Source organism: Salvia splendens, chromosome 15 (assembly GCF_004379255.2).
Source record: "Salvia splendens isolate huo1 chromosome 15, SspV2, whole genome shotgun sequence".
In the NCBI taxonomy this organism is placed as follows: domain Eukaryota; kingdom Viridiplantae; phylum Streptophyta; class Magnoliopsida; order Lamiales; family Lamiaceae; genus Salvia; species Salvia splendens.
This window is the reverse complement of record NC_056046.1, coordinates 32876211-32897501: the sequence shown is the minus strand read 5'-3', so window position 1 is coordinate 32897501 and position 21291 is coordinate 32876211. Positions and strand designations below refer to the sequence as shown.

The following is a 21291-nucleotide window of genomic DNA, read 5'->3' as shown; positions in this document are numbered from 1 at the left end:
GAGTGCTTGAATTCAAGGTGTTCCACGAGCTAGAATGAAAGTGCACTAATAAACCCTACTTGATTTGATTGCGTTACATAGCTTAATCTATCTTTTCCAAAATTTGAGGCAATTATGACGTCTAGTCCTTGTGCATTCCGTGCGTCTATTTTGTATCTTTATTGTTATGTTCGAGGACAAACAAAAATGTAAGTTTGGGGGAGTTGATACGCTCGGATTTTGCACTATTTTTAAGGCCATTATTTGGTTCGTTTTGAGTGTCAAAAGTTGCATTACATGTCCATATTTTGTATATTTTATCTATTTTGGTATTTTGAAGTGTTGTGTGTTGAAATGTGCAAAATAGAGCAGAAAAAGGGCATAAAAAAGGTGAATTTCCGGAAACTGGAAAACTGAAGGGACGCCCAGCGGGCCGCTGCACTCAACGCAGCGGTCGCTGCAAGCACTCCAGAGAGGTCTGACTCTTTCCCGTGGCCGCTGGACCTATTCACTCGCGACAGCGTCACTTCAAACTCGATTTTCCGGCGTTCCTGAAGTCTGATCTGAGCGTTCTACAAACCATTCTCTTCATCTTGAAAAGAGTTTCAAGATGGTACCAAGATCACTTCAATCGGAGTTCTGTGGAGAAAGTTATGGCCTTTCTACCAAAGTCGCGCAAAGCTGCCATATTTAGGTGGAAATTTAAGGAAGGGAAAGAACCTTTTGCCTTGTTTAAAGCCAAATCTTTTTCCTTCTACTATGGGGCCGAAATTACATATTTCCTATTGCTTGGAGGACACATTTTACCATGTTTAAAAAACTTTTTCAAGTACACCTATATAACCCTCAATAACCTCATTCATATACACCAACTCATAGCCTCCAAAATTGGGGAGCCCTCAAAGCTCCTCCTCCAACCCTAATCTTTCATCTTTCATCCAAGGTTCAAAAGTTAAGAGTGCTTAATTGTGCAAGGCTTGGAGAAGGATTCAAGAAGATCATTAAGGCTACAAGGATTCAACCTCCGGGTTTTATTTGCTTTAGTTCTTATGTTTTCATTGTCTTCCCTTCAATCTATGTTTTTAGTTTTATTCTATCATGTGTAACTAAACTCATAGGATTTTAGGGATGTGTTAGTAACTCTTTTTTGGTTTATACCATTACTTTTGCTATTTAATATCCGTTTTGTGTTTTATTTCGTTTCTTCTTCTAAGTTGTTCCGAATACTACATGTTTGAGTGACACATTCGGTGTTGATTCAATATAACTTGCTACATATCGTGAGAGAAGGTTGGCGAGTTAGATCCACTTAATAGACACTACAATTAGCTTCCCTTAAAACGACACTGTTAATTGAGAGTGAAGACTTTTCAAGGGTCTTAGGAGCTTTTAGAGATTACGGACTAGGATTGACAACCCTAGTGTTAGTATGCTACGCTTGTACCGCATAGGCAAAACTTGTGTGACTCGTTCTATCGAAGTATAAACTGTGCTAGGTGTTGTAGTTGGAATTTGTATAACCATAAGTGTGAAAGCACATCCCCGGAATTCTCTTATCTCTTATCTTTTATCTTTGTGATTTATTTGCAATTAGGTGTTTACTTGTTTTTAATTGTTTTCATTCTCAAAATTTCCCAAAACTTGTTTCTCTAGATAGTATTTGACGCTTAGTATATAATTCAGTTGCAATTATATTCCCCGTGTTCGATATCCCAATACTGACCTTTAGCTATACTATTTCTACCTTGTATACTTGCGAGTAGTTTTAGTGCTAAAAATAGTGCATCAAACGGACATTTCTCCCGTGAGTGCCCAAGTACGAAGATTGGGGTGACTCTTCGGCCAAACCCATAGGGACACAGCCGCAACTGCGGGCAATTCATGCTGAACCGAGAGGAGATCAAGTTCTACCTCCGCAGCAGCCGCAGGCACAACCACGGAAACGCCGACAGTCCCTGCAGGCAAGGGCGTATGCACTGCGGCCAGGCAGCCAAAAAATGGGCAAGGGACCACGGGCAAGATAATTTGGCAGGTATGAGTACACTTCATACATACCTATCGCCATTTTATTTCATATGGGTGCATCACACTCTTTTATTTAGTGTCATGTGTAGAGACCCTAGAACTCCCTACTGATGCGATTGAACCTAGAATGAATGTATCATCACTAGTATGAGGCCTCATAGATATTTAACGAACTTCTCGAACGCGGAGTTTGTGATGGGAGAACTTAAGCTAGTAGCTCATGATTTTGTTATTTATTGCGATGATGAATATCGACATAATATTGGGAATGGATTGGCTCGAAAAGAACTATACGGCGATACTCTGCAAGGAACGACGAATTTTGCCACAACATCCGGGAGAAGGATTGACTACTTTCTATGGGATCTCCATGAATCAGCGTACATCGATTATCTCAGCGTTACAAGCAACAATATGATGAGGAAAGGACGATCATCTTATCTTATTTACCTGTACGGTGAGGAGAAAGAAGGAAAAGAGAATAGAGGATGTAGCAATCGTGCGAGAATTTCTGGACGTTTTTCCTGACGCTTTACCAGGACCCCCCACCTGACAGACAATTGGAGTTTACAATTGATCTGGAGCCAGGATCGGCCCCAGTATCGAAGGCACCTTACAGAATGGCGCCTAAGGAGTTGGAAGAACTGAAAATTCAGTTGAAAGAATTATGGACTTAGGTTTCATAAGACCTAGCGTATCGCCATGGGGAGCAACAGTACTGTTCGTAAAGAAGAAAGATAGCACTTTAAGAAATATGCATCGACTATAGAGAGTTTATAAACTGACTCTTAAGAATAAGTATCATTTGCCAAGGATAGATGACTTGTTTGATCAACTTTGAGGGAGCTGGTGTCTTCTCGAAGATGGATTTGAGATCAGGATATCATCATCTAAGGTGCGACGGGAAGATGTCCCCAAAACTGCGTTTCTTACAAGATATGGCCATTACGAGTTCGTAGTAATGCCTTTCAGGCTCACTAATGCGCCAGTCGTGTTCATGGATTTGATGAACCGAGTGTTTCACCCTACTTGTAAATTTGTAACTAGTCTTCATAGATGATGTACTTATTTACTCTTAGAATGAGAAAGAGCACGAAGAACATCTAAGAATCACCTTAGAAACGTTAAGAGCCGAGAAAACTCTATGCTAAGTTTAGCAAGAGCGAGTTCTGACTTAACGAGGTGAACTTCCTTGGACATATTTTCACCGTAGAAGGAATTCGAGTGGATCCTGCGAAGTTGAGACAGTTCGACGATGGAACTCTCCTTCAACACCTAATGAGATTCGGAGTTTCCTAGGTCTGGCACGATACTGCCAAAGGTTATTGAGGGATTTTCTAAGATCGCAAGATCGATGATCCAATAATTGAAGAAAGGAACCAAATTCGTATGGACTCCCGAAAGCAAGATTTCAGCTTCTAAAGGAGAAATTGACCACTGCACCAGTTCTTACCACCGTGCCGGAGCCGGGAACGAACTATGTAGTGTATATTGATGCTTCGAAAGTGGGACTTGGATGCGTGCTAATGCTGAATGACATGGTGATTGCGTACGCATCACGATAACTAAGGCCGCACAAGTCGAATTATCCCACACATTACTTGGAATTGGCAGCAGCAGTTGTGCATGCCTTGAAAATTTGGAGACATCACCTCTATGGGGTTCGATGTGAAATTTTCATGGATCACAAGCGCCTAAAATACTTTTTCGAGCAGAAGGATTTGAATATGAGACAACGAAGATGGCTCGAGTTGGTGAAAGATTACGATTGTGGAATTAATTATCATCCTGGCAAGGCCAACGTGGTGGCCGATGCGTTAAGTTAGAAGAATCAACCTCAACTAGCTACATTCTCACTCAGGATGAGAGGATGAGAGTCTGATATGGGAATTTAGTAAATTGAAGTTGGAAGTGGTGAATGCACCCGAGACGGTAGAGGGAAGAATCGCTACTTTGGTAATTGAACCTGATCTTTGAGCAAGGATCGTAGAAGCTCAAAGGGCCGATGCCGCGTGGAGAATGTGCGAGTGAAAGTAAGGTCAGGAGAGCATGGGAAATTTTGCGAATACTAATTTTAAAATATTAATAATCACAGATAAATTTCAAGATCAATGAAATGCATTCCATATACTACTCATTTTATCTATCCATTCCATGTTTGTTTCATGTCTTTTATTCCATTAATCAAATTCTAAGTTTACTATTTCTACTAGTTACTTTATACTCCGTAATTACTAATCTTACTTAGTAAGTCCTCAAATTTAGTTTAAACCATAGTCATGTCTAAATCATATTTCTTTTACCAAATCTTAAATAAAAACTCGTCTTAACCTTATCAACTAAATTCTTTAATCTCAATTATTTGCAATAGTTAGAATATGCTTCGATCATCAATTCTAGTCTCATTTCTATGGTTAATCCACTCACATAATCACACTTAGTTATTAGTCATTACCATATTCAATTCCTTCCTCAAAAAAAGATCTTTACTTTAATATTCCAATCAATTTTCCAAAATAATCAAATGACCATTATAAATTCTAATAAATTCAATCTAGTCACTAAATAAGATATATTATTCATTTTCAACAACAATTGACCAATTAAGATTCATGGATTATCCCTAAGATAGTCAGTTCATACCCAAAACCATACATAGGTTCAACTCATTTAGTTCAATGGAAAAACTTATGTTTTTGACGTCTACGGACAAGAATTGATTGATAAACTCAAAACGTACACAAACCTTATTTGACAACCAACGAGGTCAGAAAAGTTTTACCTCATAACCTATCATAAGTTTCAAATATAAGAAAAATAGGATAAATGAGAGCCCTACCATGATAATCCTACGTTGGTTCGACTGGTTCAAAGCGTCAACACAAATTAAGTGAAACTTTCATAGATGGCAACTTCTTCTTCTTCCTCCTTTGATGACTAATCGGTTGATTCTCCAAAGTGGGGTGAATAGTAGGCTAGTAGCTATATTTGATTTTATAGCAAGAGCCACATTATTTAATTAATTATGAATAGTGAATGACAAAAATCACTATTTCGATCATTCATATTCTTTCTAGATGATTCAATGTATAATTGTCTTGACTGCAGTAAAAAAAAAATTCCAAACCTAAAAAAATCGTGCATCCATTTCTCCCTTATATTGTATACGCTATAAATTTCCAATTTAATTCTATTTTCTTGCTCAATCTTACTGACGTGATACTTGTGTTACCCCAATTCTATATAAAATAATATTCAGTGTTGTGCACAAATTATAAGAATTTCACCCTAAATTGACAAATGTGTGTAGAAAGGAATTTTCCAACTAAACCCTGATTTTGGGTGTTACAATATGTGTTGAACTAGTATTTTCAGCACAACTTTCTCGAAGAGGACCGCTATTTGTTAAGCAATCATTGGCCGCCAGCGGTCCGCTGGGCAGGTTGAATGCTCCACATTTTCATCTTCTACTTTTATTTATCTTTTTAGACTCAAATTTGAACATTTCTCACAAAACACGTCAAAATACCAAATAGATAAAATATGCAATTATTGGACATGCAATACTCAAAATGGACCAATAAAGGCCCAAAATAGTGCTAAATCCGAGCGTATCAAAGAGTATAACTCCCATTTCATTAATTTTTTCAATTCACTTTCTATTAACATTTTTTAAATTCGTGGCGGATAAAGTATGACTTTTATTAGCTAACGGAGGGAGTAGGATTTTCTTGTGGCGGCTTTTTCAAGATTTCATAGTTACGAGTTATACAATATGTAGATTCATATTGATTGTTGTTATTAAAATCATGGAAAAAGAGAGAAAATGAAATACAAAGATATATAGTAGGAGGAATTTATTTTAGTAAACATGAAAGTAAAACACGCATCCCAAGTTAATATTAGATCAATTGTCATTGTTGCAGCTATAGTTGATCAATTGTCATTGTTGCGGAGAAAATACTTAGCACAGAGTAGCATGAGGCCAGTGAATGGTTTAATGGAAGCGATTTCAACATTCGCTGCAGCTTCCTCTTTGAGCTCGTACTCGATCGTAGATCGAGTTATACACTGCTTCTCGTTTCCCTCCACCTCTATCACATTGAATCTCATACGATACAGCTTGAACCCTAGATCCAGAAATCCACTTTCCACAACCTCTGCCTCCTTCACACGCTTCTCGTTATCCACCACTATGAATTTCTCCTTGAACGAATTCATTCCCGCACCCATCCCTGCTCAATTAATCTATTAAATTAGTTAGGATAATTAAATAAATCTAGTGGAAGTTGATTGAACTGAATGTGGGTGGTACCTGGACGGAAAATGACCTCGAGAATAGTTCCGGCGCCGCCGTCCCCTTGGACGACGTCGACCCGGCTTATAAAGTCGGAGTTGGCTTCCTCCGCCACTTCCGGGAGCTGTCGAGTGCCGTAGACCTTCCACGCTTCAGTTGCCGGTACATCAACCGTCATCTCAGCGGACATTGTTCCGTACATCTTCGATTTCCGGTTGCGGAGGATGTGATGTCTATGCACTACAAAAAGGAGTTGAGATTGAGAGGGTTATTATTTATAAAATAAGGGTGTGGTTGAATTGGTAATAAGGGGCATTCATAGAGCATTTAACGGCCCAATATAGTGTTTGATATGTTGGTTAAATTTTCTGTGTGACTCGTTTAATGGAAAATGGCCCGTTGATTATGGCTGAAAATGACTGTTTTATTATCATGAAAAATTCAGTGATAATAATATGTGCAACACTATTTCAATCTTAAATTACATAGAATTTACTAATATAGCCCTCGGCCGTAGAAATATAAAAATCATCTTTATTAATTTCGAAACATCACTTGAAAAGACTAGTTGAAGACATAATGATTTATGTTTCATAGGTGAAATAATTCTGCGACAAATTCAACCATCACACTAATAAAATATGAAACATCTATGTCACTAATAATTCTGCTGGTGGATAACTTCAAACTAAGCTCGATCAGGATGATTATGCCAGGGGCGGTGCCGCTGGGAAGGAGCTGGAAGCGGCTCTGCTCAGCCGCGTGCCGCATGCGGTTTTTGGACAGGTGAAAAGTGAAAAAAACTGATATACCTGACTTCATTTTTCATGTCCTTCACATGATCATTTAATACCAGAAACACTAAATTCAATTTAATTACTCCCTATATTTGTGTGATATTATAAGAATTATACTACTAATTGATTTACTTTATTTTACTCTAAATTCAGTGTTAGGAAAATTAGTTGGGTAGGTGGAGGAATGTGAAGTTAGGTCGGATTAATTTGTCATTACTCCTTATTGATGTGATGCATATATATCTAATCGATTCGAATCTTTATCATGGTACCACTTGCATCTAATACTTTACCAATTTTGAATTATAATATAACTAAATATTACTTACGAAAAAATATAGTATGGACAAACAGGCTAGGAAATTTATGTTTATTAGTTAGCTCATGAATTTATTATTTTTTTCCAATAACATGAATTCCCTATGGTCTATCTAACCCACCTAGAATAATGGACAAACGGGCTAGGAAGTTTATGTTTATTAGTCGGCCCATGAATTTATTATTTTTGTCTAATATCTTTGAATCCTAGTGGTCTATCTAACCCACCTAGAATAAAAAAGTATATAAATTATGATAATATTATTATTATCATACATGGCTAAGTACATAACTTCGTGTACAAATTTTTAACATGCATGTTACGTGGTAGCAACTGCAGAGATTGGCAGTCATTCTATAATTAATTAAACAATTTATTGAAATTACCTGACAAAGACGGGAGCATCACTATAAAAAAAAGGGTTAAATAAAATGAAATCAAATTAAGTATGCCATTCTATTGTTCAATAAATAATGTTGAATTGGTTGAAAATTCGGTGCAATATCTCTCTCTAGGAACCGTGCATTTAGTTATATTATAAATCAAAATTGACAAAGTATTAGATGCAAGTGGTACCATAATAAGGATTCAAATCGATTAGTTATATATGCAATACATCAATAGGGAGTAATGACAAGTTAATCCGACTTAACTTCACATTCCTCCACCTACCCAACTAATTTTCCTAACACTGAATTTAGAGTAAAATAAAGTTAATCAATTAGTAGTATAATTCTTATAATACTCTAAACAAATATAGGGACTAATTAAATTGAATTTAGTGTTTCCGATATTAAATGATCATTTAAAGGACATGAAAAATAAAGTAAGGAATATAAGTTATTTTTCACTTTTCACCTGTCCAAAACCGTCTGCGACTTCCAGCTCGTTCCCCAGCTGCATCGCCCTTGACAGAACCATCCTAATCGAGCTCAGGTCGAAGTTATCCACCAATGGAATTATATTGACATAAATGTTTCACATTTTTATTAGTGTGATGGTAGAACGTGTCGCAGAATTATTTCACCTACTGACATAGATCAATTGCTGTAACACCCCATATTTTGTATTTACATTCACATATATATATAGGAGATATTAAAAATAAGTATGTGTTTAAATCCAGAAATGCAGCCCAAATCTTAGCTATGGATTAGATGATCTAATGGTCAATAATTAACCAAAACAACGGAAGGTCATAATTAAGCATTTTTAGGTCATATTATAAGATTTGAGTTTAATGTCATGTTAAGATCATTTAGGTCATACTTGGTTAGTATGACCTAAAAATACACTAACCATGACCTAAAAATGCCCTACACATGATATTATTCTGTGTTTCTGTATTTAAATATGTTTTGCATAGATCAAAACCCTATATATATATATATATATGTATAATTATAGGGATGTATTCATATCCAACGCTAAGTATAAGTGAAACACAAAACACATGCAATCCATTGGTTTTGTGATCTAACGGTTTAGATTAATGTCACGTGTCATCCAATAATGTAGATTTTTAGCCTAATAATGTACCTCGGCTAATAATGTAGCATTTTGTTTAAAAATGTATAGTTTTAGTCTAATAATGTAAATTTCTAGTCTAATGTACCTCGGCTAATAATGTATATTTTTATTATGATAATGTAACTAATCACAATCATCCAATCTAATGATCCAAGGGTTGTGATTTGTGTTGTGTTTTACACTAAGATTGTCACGGACCGCCCTTTAGGGTTAATAAATACGGGCGATCGTGATTAAAAGAATTTAATAAATAGACGAAGAGAACTAGGGTTTTAATAAAGAGTTTGACCAATAATTAATATTTAACAACAAGGGCCAAGAGGTCGACGTTATCCAAATAATTAGGTTCAACGCTAAAAGAATGGTGAGTAACGACAATGTCTCAGCGGAAGCGTTCAAGAAAAAGAGTGACGTCATGTGTGGAGACACAACGACACTCGTAGTTCACAACTAACCAACCATGCTTCAATTTTAAATTGCTCAACACCACCAACTGCTCGTCGCCGCTCAACCTGCACATAGGGAAAACACATGCAGGGCTGAGTACTTAATATACTCAGTGGGCTTATGCCGAAAACATGTGATGAAAGTTATGTAATCCATACCATAGTGAACTCGAGTTTTACATTTAGAAAAGAAATATCATCGAGTATCACAACAATTTCATAGACTGGCCAGTCAAAACAATCTCCCCACTTTCTCATCAATCATTCAATCACATCCTCTTTCCATCATTTAATCACATCCTCTTTCCATGGTGCGACGAAAGTGTGGCCACACTATTCGCCCACGAGACCCGGCCGACTAGCAAGGACGGCTCACGATCTCACCCGTGTACACTAGCCTGATAGGGTTTGCGGCCCTACTCAGACCCGAATTCGTTTAACATAGCCCTATAGCCTAATGGAGCGAACTCACAAACTAGGCATCAGGCAACAATCTCAACATAGCCCTATAGCCTAATGGAGCGAACTCACAAACTAGGCATCAGGCCAACAATCTCATCATCAAAACAAACATGGCATGACATAACAATTTAAACCACCCTTATCCCACCATAATCATACTTTTGAAAACGTAAAAGAGTTTAGTAAAGAAAAGCCCACCTCAATTGATTAATTCTCTACACTTCCTTCCCTTTGGTATCTCGATTCCCTTGCGAAGTCTACCTTTAACAATTTATATAATAGATAAATCAACACATTGATTCAAACAACTAACTGAAAATGCATGCCTCCTAAGCAAAGTCTTTTATCTCGATTTATTTCGGTTTTCGGTTATTCGGCGGCCGCTTATGCCGCTAATTTTCCTCCGTTGGCTCCTCGTATTTTCTTAATGATATCGAAATAAAATCCCCAAAATTATTAAAGTATGTAATTAAATTAACGCAACCACTTTCCCTCGAACTATATTTATTTCGGACTTAGGATATAATTATTCATTCGTAGAACTATTCCGGATTTAATTAAATAATTCCCCACAATTAATTTAATTTTTACTCAAAAAATTTAATTAGTTATTAGCCCAAAGATTTAAATGGATCCCATAGATTTAATACATCCTCCCATTTAAAAGATGAGGCCCAACTTAAATAAACAAAAGCCCAATTTATTAAATCAAGGCCCACATTATTTCTTAAAAAAAAAAGGCCCAAGAACCCAAATTCCTTCCTTCACTCCCGTTTCCTTCTTCCTCTCTCTCTATCTCTCTTCTTTCTCTCACTCTCGACCAAATCGGAAGAAATCCTCCATCCGTTCGTCGCCTGCTCCGATTCACTCCACGCCGTCGGCCGCTGCTCACCGGGAAGACAAATGCGGCCGCCACGGTGTCGTCGGAGCGGGGGAAATCCGGCCGTCGATCCGTCGGACAGCCCCTGCTGTCGCGTCGCTGCTCCGTCGCCGCCAAATCCGTCTGCCGTCGCTGCTGGGAGGTGTCGCCGGGTCAGGCTGGTGCTGCCGCCGCTCCGTCGGTGGTCGTGCAGCCCCGAAACCACCCCGAAACAGACCCGATTCCCTCCGAACAGCCCCAAAACATCCCGGAACCAACCCGTTCAGCCCCGCAAGACCCCGATGGTAAGTTCTTTATTTGATTTCGTGAATTTAAACTTGTTTCTTTGGTTTAGTTTGTTCAATTCATTCGATTATGAGGTATCGCAGATTGTGGCAACAGTAGGATGAAAAGTATATGGATGTAGTAGAATGAGATTGAAATTTGGATGGCAGAGGTGTATACCTTCAATTGGCAGATTGTGGAAAAGAAGCTTCAACTCGATAAATCCCCCGGCTTCTATTTTTAATTGTCAATTTCTCCTTAACTGTGAATTGAAGAATTGGTATCATGGAATTAATTCATGGAGGTTCGTAATTCATGGAATTGTGAAGAAATTACCTTAGTTGGATAGACAACCACAGATAAAAAAACTGGAGTCTTGATCTCACGGTTCCTCCTTTTTTTCAGATTGCTGGTAGAATGAGGAAACTAGGAAACTAATTGTGAATGGGATATTATAGAAAAGGGTAGTTGATAGATATGGGAGAGATTTATGGGGTGAGGGGAGAAACTTTTTTTTTTTTACGTGGGTTAAGGGGGAGGGTTTTTCAATTTTTCTTTTATTTTTCTTCTCTCTATTTCTTTGATTTAATTGAATTTATTTGGTATTTTATTTGTAGATTACGGAGGATGAATATCTCATTACGGAGGATGAAGATATCTGTAGGATCTTTATTTAGTAATTGAATTAATATCAAGGAGAATCTTTAATTCACGGTCCATTGTATTTTATTTTAAATTGTGTAGTACATAATTTATTTATCACGGACTGGACCTTTATATTATTGTCCAATTATTCGATCCAGTACGCAAATTGAGTTCAATAAATATATTCCTCACGGAAAGGAATTATTTAAATTCGCGAAATATTTTATTTCGCAACTTGTAGTCCAACGACAAATTTCACTCAACAATTAATTCACGGACTTTGCAATATTAATAGCATTAAATACCAGTACTTTAGGGTTCACAAAATAGGTTTAGAAAAACGGGGCGTTACAAAGATGCTGTAAGGACCCTAGCACACCCCATTATATATAGGTATATATATATATAGATTGCAGTAATTACTCCTAATTAAATCCTCCAATAAAAAAAATCACCAAATATTCTATTACTATTCACAGTTTTAAGTTCGTCAACTTAATACTAATTTAAAAATATTAATAATCATAGATAAATTTCAAGATCAATTAAATGCATTCCATATACTACTCATTTTATCTATCCATTCCATGTTTGTTTCATGTCTTTTATTCCCTTAATCAAATTCTAAGTTATTTCCACTAGTTACTTTATACTCCGTAATTACTAATCTTACCTAGAAATCCTCAAATTTAGTTTAACATCGATAGTCATTCTAAATCATATTTCTTTTACCAAATCTTATAAATAAAACTCATTAACCTTATCAACTAAATTTCTTTAATCTCAATTATTTGCAATCGTTAGAATATGCTTCAATCATCAATTCTAGTCTCATTTCTATGGTTAATCCACTCATATAATCACACTTAGTTATTAGTCATTACCATATTCAATTCCTTACTCAAAAAATCATCTTTCACTTCAATATTGCAATCAATTTTCCAAAATATATCAAATGACCATTATAAATTCTAATAAATTTATTTTAGTCACTAAATAAGATATATAATTCATTTTCAACAACAATTTGACCAATTAAGATTCATGGATTAATGCACTAAGATAGTCAGTTCATACCCAAAATCATACATAGGTTCAACTCAATTTAGTTCAATGGAAAAACTTATGTTTCCGACGTCTACGGACAAGGATTGATAGATAAACTCAAAACGTAACACACACCTTATTTGACAACCAACGAGGTAAGAAAATTTTTACCTCATAACCTATCATAAGTTTCAAATAAAAGAAAAATAGGATAAAAGAGAGCCTTACCTTGATAACCATACGTTGGTTCGAGTGGTTCAAAGCGTCAACACAAATTAAGTGAAACTTTCATAGATTGCAACTTCTTCTTCCTCCTTTGATTACTAATCGGTTGATTCTCCAAAGTGGGGTGAATAGTAGGCTAGTAGCTATATTTGATTTTATAGCAAGAGCCACATTATTTAATTAATTATGAATAGTAAATGACAAATGACACTATTTTGATCATTCATATTCTTTCTAGATGATTCCATGTATAATTGTCTTGATTGTAGTAAAAAAAAATTACAAACCTAAAAAAATCGTGCCTCTCGAAGAGTTTTGGAGATAAAAATATACATAGCATCATTTATGCAAAATGACCATTTCTCCCTTCTATTGTATACGCTGTATAATTTCCGATTTAATTCTATTTTCTTGCTCAATCTTACTGACGTGATACTTGTGTAACCCCAATTCTATATAAAATAACATTCAGTGTTGTGCACAAATTATAAAAATTTCAGCCTAAATTGACAAATTTGTGTAGAAAGGAATTTTCCAACTAAACCCTGATTTGGGGTGTTACAATTATGTTTTGAACTAGTCTTTTCAGCACAACTTTTTCGAAGCGGACTGCTATTTGTTCAACAATCGTTGGCCGCCAGCGATCCGCTGGGCGGGTCGAATGCTCCATATTTTCATCTTCGAGTTTTAGCTATCTTTTTAGGCTCAAATTTGCACATTTCTCACAAAACACGTCAAAATACCAAAATAGAAAAAATATGTAATTATTGGACATGTAATGCAACATTGATACTCAAAATGGACCAAATAAAGGCCCTAAAATAAAGCAAAAACCAAGCGTATCAAAGAGTATGACTCCCATTTCGTTAATATTTTCAATTCACTTTCTATTAACTTTTTTAAAATTCGTGGCGGATAAAGTGTGACTTTTAATAGCTAACGTAGGGAGTAGGATTTTCTTGTGGCAGCTTTTTCAAGATTTCATAGTTATGAGTTGATAAAATATGTAGATTCATATTGATTGTTGTTATTAAAAGCATGGAAAAAGATAAAATGAAATACAGAGATATATAGTAGGAGGATAGAAATTTATTTTAGCAAACATGAAAGTAAAACACGCAGTACCAAGTTAATAGTTGATCAATTGTCATTGTTGCGGCTATAGTTGATCAATTGTCATTGTTGCGGAGCAAATACTTAGCACAGAGTAGCATGAGACCAGTGAATGGTTTAATGGAAGCGATTTCAACATTCGCTGCAGCTTCTTCTTTGAGCTCGTACTCGATCGTAGATCGAGTTATACACTACTTCTCGTTTTCCTCCATCTCTATCACATTGAATCTCATACGCTATAACGTAAACCCTAGATCCAGAAATCCACCTTCCACAACCTCTGCCTCCTTCACACGCTTCTCGTTGTCCACCACCATGAATTTCTCATTGAACGACTACATTCCCCCTCCCATCTCTACTTAATTAATCAATTAAATTAATTAGGATAATTACATAAATCTAGCGGAAGTTGATTGAACTGAATGTGGGTGGTACCTGGACGGAAAACAACCTCGAAAATGGTTCCGGCGCCGCCGTCCCCTTGGACGACGTCGACCCGGCTGATAAAGTTGGAGTTGGCTTCCTCCGCCACTTTGGGGAGCTGTAGAGTTCCGTAGAGCTTCCACGCTTCGGTTGTGGGTACATCAACCGTCATCTCATCGGACATTGTTCCGTACATCTTCGATTTTCGGTTGCGTTGGATGTGATGTCTATGCACTACAAAGAGGAGTTGAGATTGAGAGGGTTATTATTTATTAAAATAAGGGTGTGATTGAATTGGTAAATAGGGGCATTCATAGAGCATTTAACGGCCCAATATAGTGTTTGATTTGTTGGTTAAATTTTCTGTGTGACTCGTTTAATGGGAAATGGCCCGTGGAATTATGGCTGAAAATGACTGTTTTATTATCATGAAAAATTCAGTGATAATAATATGTGCAACACTATTTCAATCTTAAATTACATAGAATTTACTAATATAGCCCTAGGCCGTAGAAATATAAAAATCATCTTTATTAGTTTTGAAACATCACTTGAAAAGACAAGTTGAAGACATAATTGATTTATGTTTCATAGGTGAAATAATTCTGCGACAAATTCAACCATCACACTAATAAAAATATGAAACATCTATGTTACTAATAATTCCGCTGGTGGATAACTTCGACCTAAGCTCGATCAGGATGGTTATGCCAGGGGCGGCGCCGCTGGGGAAGGAGCTGGAAGCGGCTCTGCTCAGCCGCGTGTCGCATGCGGTTTTTGGACTGGTGAAAAGTAAAAAATAACTGATATACCTAACTTCATTTTTCATGTCCTTCAAATGATCATTTAATACCATAAACACTAAATTCAATTTAATTATTCCCTATATTTGTGTTGAGATTATAAGAATTATACTACTAATTGATTTACTTTGTTTTACTCTAAATTCAGTGTTAGGAAAATTAGTTGGGTAGGTGGAGGAATGTGAAGTTAGGTCGGATTAATTTGTCATTACTCCTCATTGATGTGATGCATATATATCTAATCGATTCGAATCTTTATCATGGTACCACTTGCATCTAATACTTTGACAATTTTGGATAACTAAATATTACTTACGAAAAAATATAGTATGGACAAACAGGCTAGGAAATTTATGTTTATTAGTCAGCCCATGAATTTATTATTTTTTTCCAATAACATGAATTCCCTGTGGTCTATCTAACCCACCTAGAATAATGGACAAACGGGCTAGGAAGTTTGTGTTTATTAGTCGGCCCATGAATTTATTATTTTTGTCTAATATCTTTGAATTCGTCGTGGTCTATCTAACCCACCTAGAATAAAAAAGGATATAAATTATGATAATATTATTATTATCATACATGGCTAAGTACATAACTTCGTGTACAAATTTTTAACATGCATGTTACGTGGTAGCAACTGCGGAGATTGGCAGTCATTCTATAATTAATTAAACAATTTATTGAAATTACCCGACAAAAAAGGGAGCATCACTATAAAAAAAGGGTTAAATAAAATGAAATCAAATTAAGTATGCCATTCTATTGTTCAATAAATAAATGTTGAATTTGTTGAAAATTCGGTGCAATATCTCTCTCTAGGAACCGTGCATATAGTTATATTATAAATCAAAATTGACAAAGTATTAGATGCAAGTGGTACCATAATATGGATTCAAATCGATTAGTTATATATGCAATACTTCAATAGGGAGTAATGACAAGTTAACCCGACTTAACTTCACATTCCTCCACCTACCCAACTAATTTTCCTAACACTGAATTTAGAGTAAAATAAAGTAAATCAATTAGCAGTATAATTCTTATAATCTCTACACAAATATAGAGACTAATTAAATTGAATTTTAGTGTTTCCGATATTAAATGATCATTTAAAGGACGTGAAAAATGAAGTGAGGAATATAAGTTATTTTTCACTTTTCACCTGTCCAAAACCTTCTGCGACTTCCAGCTCGTCCCCCAGCGGCACCGCCCCTGACAGAACCATCCTAATTGAGCTCAGGTCGAAGTTATCCACCAACGGAATTATTATTGACATAGATGTTTCACATTTTTATTAGTGTGATGGTAGAACGTGTCGCAGAATTATTTCACCTACTGACATAGATCAATTGTTGTATTTACATTCTCATACATATATTTATATATATATACATTATACGGATGTATTCATATCCAAACGCTAAGTATAAGTGAAACACAAAACACATGCAATCCATTGGTTTTGTGATCTAATGGTTAGATTAATGCCACGTGTCATCTAATAATGTAGATTTTTAGCCTAATAATGTACCTCGGCTAATAATGTAGCATTTTGTTTAAAAATGTACAGTTTTAGTCTAATAATGTAAATTTCTAGTCTAATAATGTACCTCGGCTAATAATGTAGATTTTTAGTATGATAATGTAACTAATCACAATCATCCAATCTAATGATCCAAGGGTTGTGATTTGTGCTGTGTTTCACACTAAGATGCCGTAAGGACCCTAGCACACCCCATTATATATAGGTATATATGAAGGGGTAGGCAGCGGTAGCATTGCGCTTGTAAGGGACTACATAAACTGATCTATTTAGCAGATTATTTAGATAAATTCTATTCGCGTAATTATCACATGTATCATGCTCATAACTTGAATTTAAACATGCTTTAGCACAAATAATTCCTAAAACATGCTTACTACGGAGTTAGCCAAATTACCTCGTTGATTCTCTTGAGAATCGAAGATGGCTTGCTTCTTCTCCAGGTGAAGATCTTGAGTACTCGACCTCGGATCTTTTGACTGGTGCCCCGGACTGTAAACTGATATTTGTGTGGGCAAATCTCACCAGAATACTAGGACTTAAATAAAGAAGACAGACAGAATTCTGCTCATGGAAGGAGAGCAAAATTTCGACTCCCTCTAGGATAAGGGGGGACGAAAATTTGAGTAAAAACAATAATGAAAAAGTTGTCTTCTGTCTCCTTTATTCTCCTATTTATATTAAGTCGCATATTGGGCCCAGTCAGGGATTTAAGGAAGAATTTGGAGATGGCCTCATCCAATTAGCTTTTTACTAATTAAATTGAACCCATAATTTAATACAACCTTATATTGGAATATTACGAGCAGCCACTACAGAAGTAATATTGCACTGCCTTTCCAAAATCGAAATTACAAGTATTCCGGGTTTCCTTTAATTTGTTTAATTCATTTCCCGCGCTTAAAATAGAAACATCCATTAATTAATTAATGTCTGTTATGGGCTTAATTAATTAACATATTTTTAATCTCCAAGAGTGGACTTAGCAAGAAACTCTAATTTATTATTCATAGAGTAATTAAACTCCAACTAGCTAGGTTCCTAATAATAAAACCTTGTTTCGAGCTCCTCTTGTGGATATTATCAAACGAGACTCTCCTCGCGCACGATTCAACATAATAGCAATCCTAGCACCGCTAGATAATGATCACCACTACCCAATATACCTGGATCGCTGGGTGACGAAAAATCCGCACCTTTGGTAAGTCAAAGTAGTAGATACTCAATATCGTATGTTCAATGCCAACGTACATTGATTAAGAAATTATTTATCAAGACCTCATCTTTCAGTAGATAGCATAAAGACTCGTCTTGCTGTTAGATCCATTCAGTGCTATACTACACCAACGTCATCTTATTTCAATAAGGTTTAGAAATAATCGGACTGACATTGCAACATTTCACGATAGGTAGTCTAGGCCTATCTAGGTTGTGAAATTATTATTTTTATTGGTTCAGAACTGACCGCGTACCTTAAATTGAGCGCAGCCCACAAAAATAATCTGTTGCATTACTTGGAAAAGAATAATTAAAGTTTTACAGTATTCAATCACTCGAAAGATGATTTCTAATATACAAACCCTAACAATATATATATATAGATTGAAGTAATTACTCCTAATTAAATCCTCCAATAAAAAAAATCACCAAATATTCTATTACTATTCACAGTTTTATGGTCAACTTAATACTTATTTAAAAATATTAATAATCATAGATAAATTTCAAGATCAATTAAATGCATTCCATGTACTACTCATTTTATCTATCCATTCCATGTTTGTTTCAAGTCTTTTATTCCCTTAATCAAATTCTAAGTTACTATTTCCACTAGTTACTTTATACTCCGTAATTACTAATCTTACCTAGTAAATCCTCAAATTTAGTTTAACATCGATAGTCATTCTAAATCATATTTCTTTTACCAAATCTTATAAATAAAACTCATTAACCTTATCAACTAAATTTCTTTAATCTCAATTATTTGCAATCGTTAGAATATGCTTCAATCATCAATTCTAGTCTCATTTCTATGGTTAATCCACTCATATAATCACACTTAGTTATTAGTCATTACCATATTCAATTCCTTACTCAAAAAAACATCTTTCACTTCAATATTCCAATCAATTTTCCAAAAATATATCAAATGACCATTATAAATTCTAATAAATTTATTTTAGTCACTAAATAAGATATATTATTCATTTTCAACAACAATTTGACCAATTAAGATTCATGGATTAATGCACTAAGATAGTCAGTTCATACCCAAAATCATACATAGGTTCAACTCAATTTAGTTCAATGGAAAAACTTATGTTTCCGACGTCTACGGACAAGGATTGATAGATAAACTCAAAACGTAACACACACCTTATTTGACAACCAACGAGGTCGGAAAAGTTTTACCTCATAACCTATCATAAGTTTCAAATAAAAGTAAAATAGGATAAAAGAGAGCCCTACCTTGATAACCATACGTTGGTTCGACTAGTTCAAAGCGTCAACACAAATTAAGTGAAACTTTCATAGATTGCAACTTCTTCTTCCTCCTTTGATTACTAATCGGTTGATTCTCCAAAGTGGGGTGAATAGTAGGCTAGTAGCTATATTTGATTTTATAGCAAGAGCCACATTATTTAATTAATTATGAATAGTAAATGACAAATGTCACTATTTTGATCATTCATATTCTTTCTAGATGATTCCATGTAAAAAATTTACAAACCTAAAAAAATCATGCCTCTCGAAGAGTTTTGGAGATAAAAATATACATAGCATCTTTTATGCAAAATGTCAATTTCTCCCTTCTATTGTATACGCTATATAATTTCTGATTTAATTCTATTTTCTTGCTCAATCTTAGTGACGTGATACTTGTGTAACCCCAATTCTATATAAAATAACATTCAATGTTGTGCACAAATTATTAGAATTTCAGCCTAAATTGACAAATTTGTGTAGAAATGAATTTTCCAACTAAACCCTGATTTGGGGTGTTACAATTATGTCTTGAACTAGTCTTTTCAGCACAACTTTTTCGAAGCGGACTGCTATTTGTTCAACAATCGTTGGCCGCCAGCGGTCCGCTGGGCGGGTCTAATGCTCCATATTTTCATCTTCGAGTTTTAGCTATCTTTTTAGGCTCAAATTTGCACATTTCTCACAAAACACGTCAAAATACCAAAATAGATAAAAATATGTAATTATTGGACATGTAATGCAACATTGATTCTCAAAATGGACCAAATAAAGGCCCTAAAATAGTGCAAAAACCGAGCGTATCAAAGAGTATGACTCCCATTTCATTAATATTTTCAATTCACTTTCTATTAACATTTTTTAAAATTCGTGGCGGATAAATTGTGACTTTTAATAGCTAACGTAAGGAGTAGGATTTTCTTGTGGCAGCTTTTTCAAGATTTCATAGTTATGAGTTGATAAAATATGTAGATTCATATTGATTGTTGTTATTAAAAGTATGGAAAAGAGAAAATGAAATACAAAGATATGTAGTAGGAGGATAGAAATTTATTTAGCAAACATGAAAGTAAAACACGCAGTCCCAAGGTAATAGTAGATCAATTGTCATTGTTGCGGCTATAGTTGATCAATTGTCATTGTTGCGGAGCAAATACTTTAATGGAAGCGATTTCAACATTCGCGCCAGCTTCTTCTTTGAGCTCGTACTCGATCGTAGATCGAGTTATACACTACTTCTCGTTTCCCTCCACCTCTATCACATTGAATCTCATACGATACAGCGTGAACCCTAGATCCAGAAATCCTCCTTCCACAACCTCTACCTCCTTCACACGCTTCTCGTTATCCACCACCATGAATTTCTCCTTGAACGACTTCATTCCCCCTCCCATCCCTGCTCAATTAATCAATTAAATTAAGTAGGATAATTACATAAATCTAGCGGAAGTTGATTGAACTGAATGTGGATGGTACCTGGACGGAAAACGACCTCGAGAATGGTTCCGGCGCCGCCGTCCCCTTGGACGACGTCGACCCGGCTGATAAAGTCGGAGTTGGCTTCCTCCACCACTTTGGGGAGCTGTAGAGTGCCGTAGAGCTTCCACGCTTCAGTTGCCGGTACATCAACCGTCATCTCAGCGGACATTGTTCCGTACATCTTCAATTTCCGGTTGTGGCGGATGTGATGTCTATGCACTACACAGAGAAGTTGAGATTGAGAGTGTTATTATTTATAAAATAAGGGCGTGGTTGAATTGGTAAATAGGGGCATTCATAGTGCATTTAACGGCCCAATATAGTGTTTGATTTGTTGGTTAAATTTTCTGTGTGACTCGTTTAATGGGCAAGGGCCCGTTGAATTAAGGCTGAAAATGACTGTTTTATTATCATGAAAAATTCAGTGATAATAATATGCGCAAAACTATTTCAATCTTAAATTGCATAGAATTTACAAATATAGCCCTCGGCCCTAGAAATAGAAAAATCATCTTTATTAGCTTTTA

General features: G+C 35.7%; 2 protein-coding genes and 2 long non-coding RNA genes across 4 annotated transcripts; 1 reads left to right on the top strand and 3 right to left on the bottom strand.

Annotated features, from left to right (window-relative positions):
• Positions 1 to 5940: 5940 nt before the first annotated feature.
• LOC121767054 (norbelladine synthase-like) lies at positions 5941 to 6559 on the bottom strand. The gene is made up of 2 exons (XM_042163258.1): positions 6320 to 6559; positions 5941 to 6239 (listed from the first exon to the last, which is right to left on the bottom strand). Exons 1-2 carry the CDS (start codon positions 6501 to 6503, stop codon positions 5941 to 5943), a joined length of 483 nt encoding a protein of 160 aa, XP_042019192.1. The 5' UTR covers positions 6504 to 6559.
• Positions 6560 to 9267: 2708 nt separating this feature from the next.
• LOC121766483 lies at positions 9268 to 11240 on the bottom strand. The gene is made up of 3 exons (XR_006042990.1): positions 11180 to 11240; positions 10054 to 10116; positions 9268 to 9459 (listed from the first exon to the last, which is right to left on the bottom strand). It is a non-coding gene; the product is annotated as an uncharacterized LOC121766483 (long non-coding RNA).
• LOC121766489 lies at positions 10777 to 11854 on the top strand. Its single transcript, XR_006042996.1, has 2 exons — positions 10777 to 11019; positions 11617 to 11854. It is a non-coding gene; the product is annotated as an uncharacterized LOC121766489 (long non-coding RNA).
• Positions 11855 to 13967: 2113 nt separating this feature from the next.
• LOC121766474 (norbelladine synthase-like) lies at positions 13968 to 21004 on the bottom strand. The gene is made up of 3 exons (XM_042162756.1): positions 20762 to 21004; positions 20522 to 20681; positions 13968 to 14326 (listed from the first exon to the last, which is right to left on the bottom strand). The coding sequence occupies exons 1-3, from the start codon at positions 20943 to 20945 to the stop codon at positions 14266 to 14268; spliced, it is 405 nt and encodes a 134-aa protein (XP_042018690.1). The 5' UTR covers positions 20946 to 21004; the 3' UTR covers positions 13968 to 14265.
• Between the last annotated feature and the right edge of the window lie 287 nt (positions 21005 to 21291).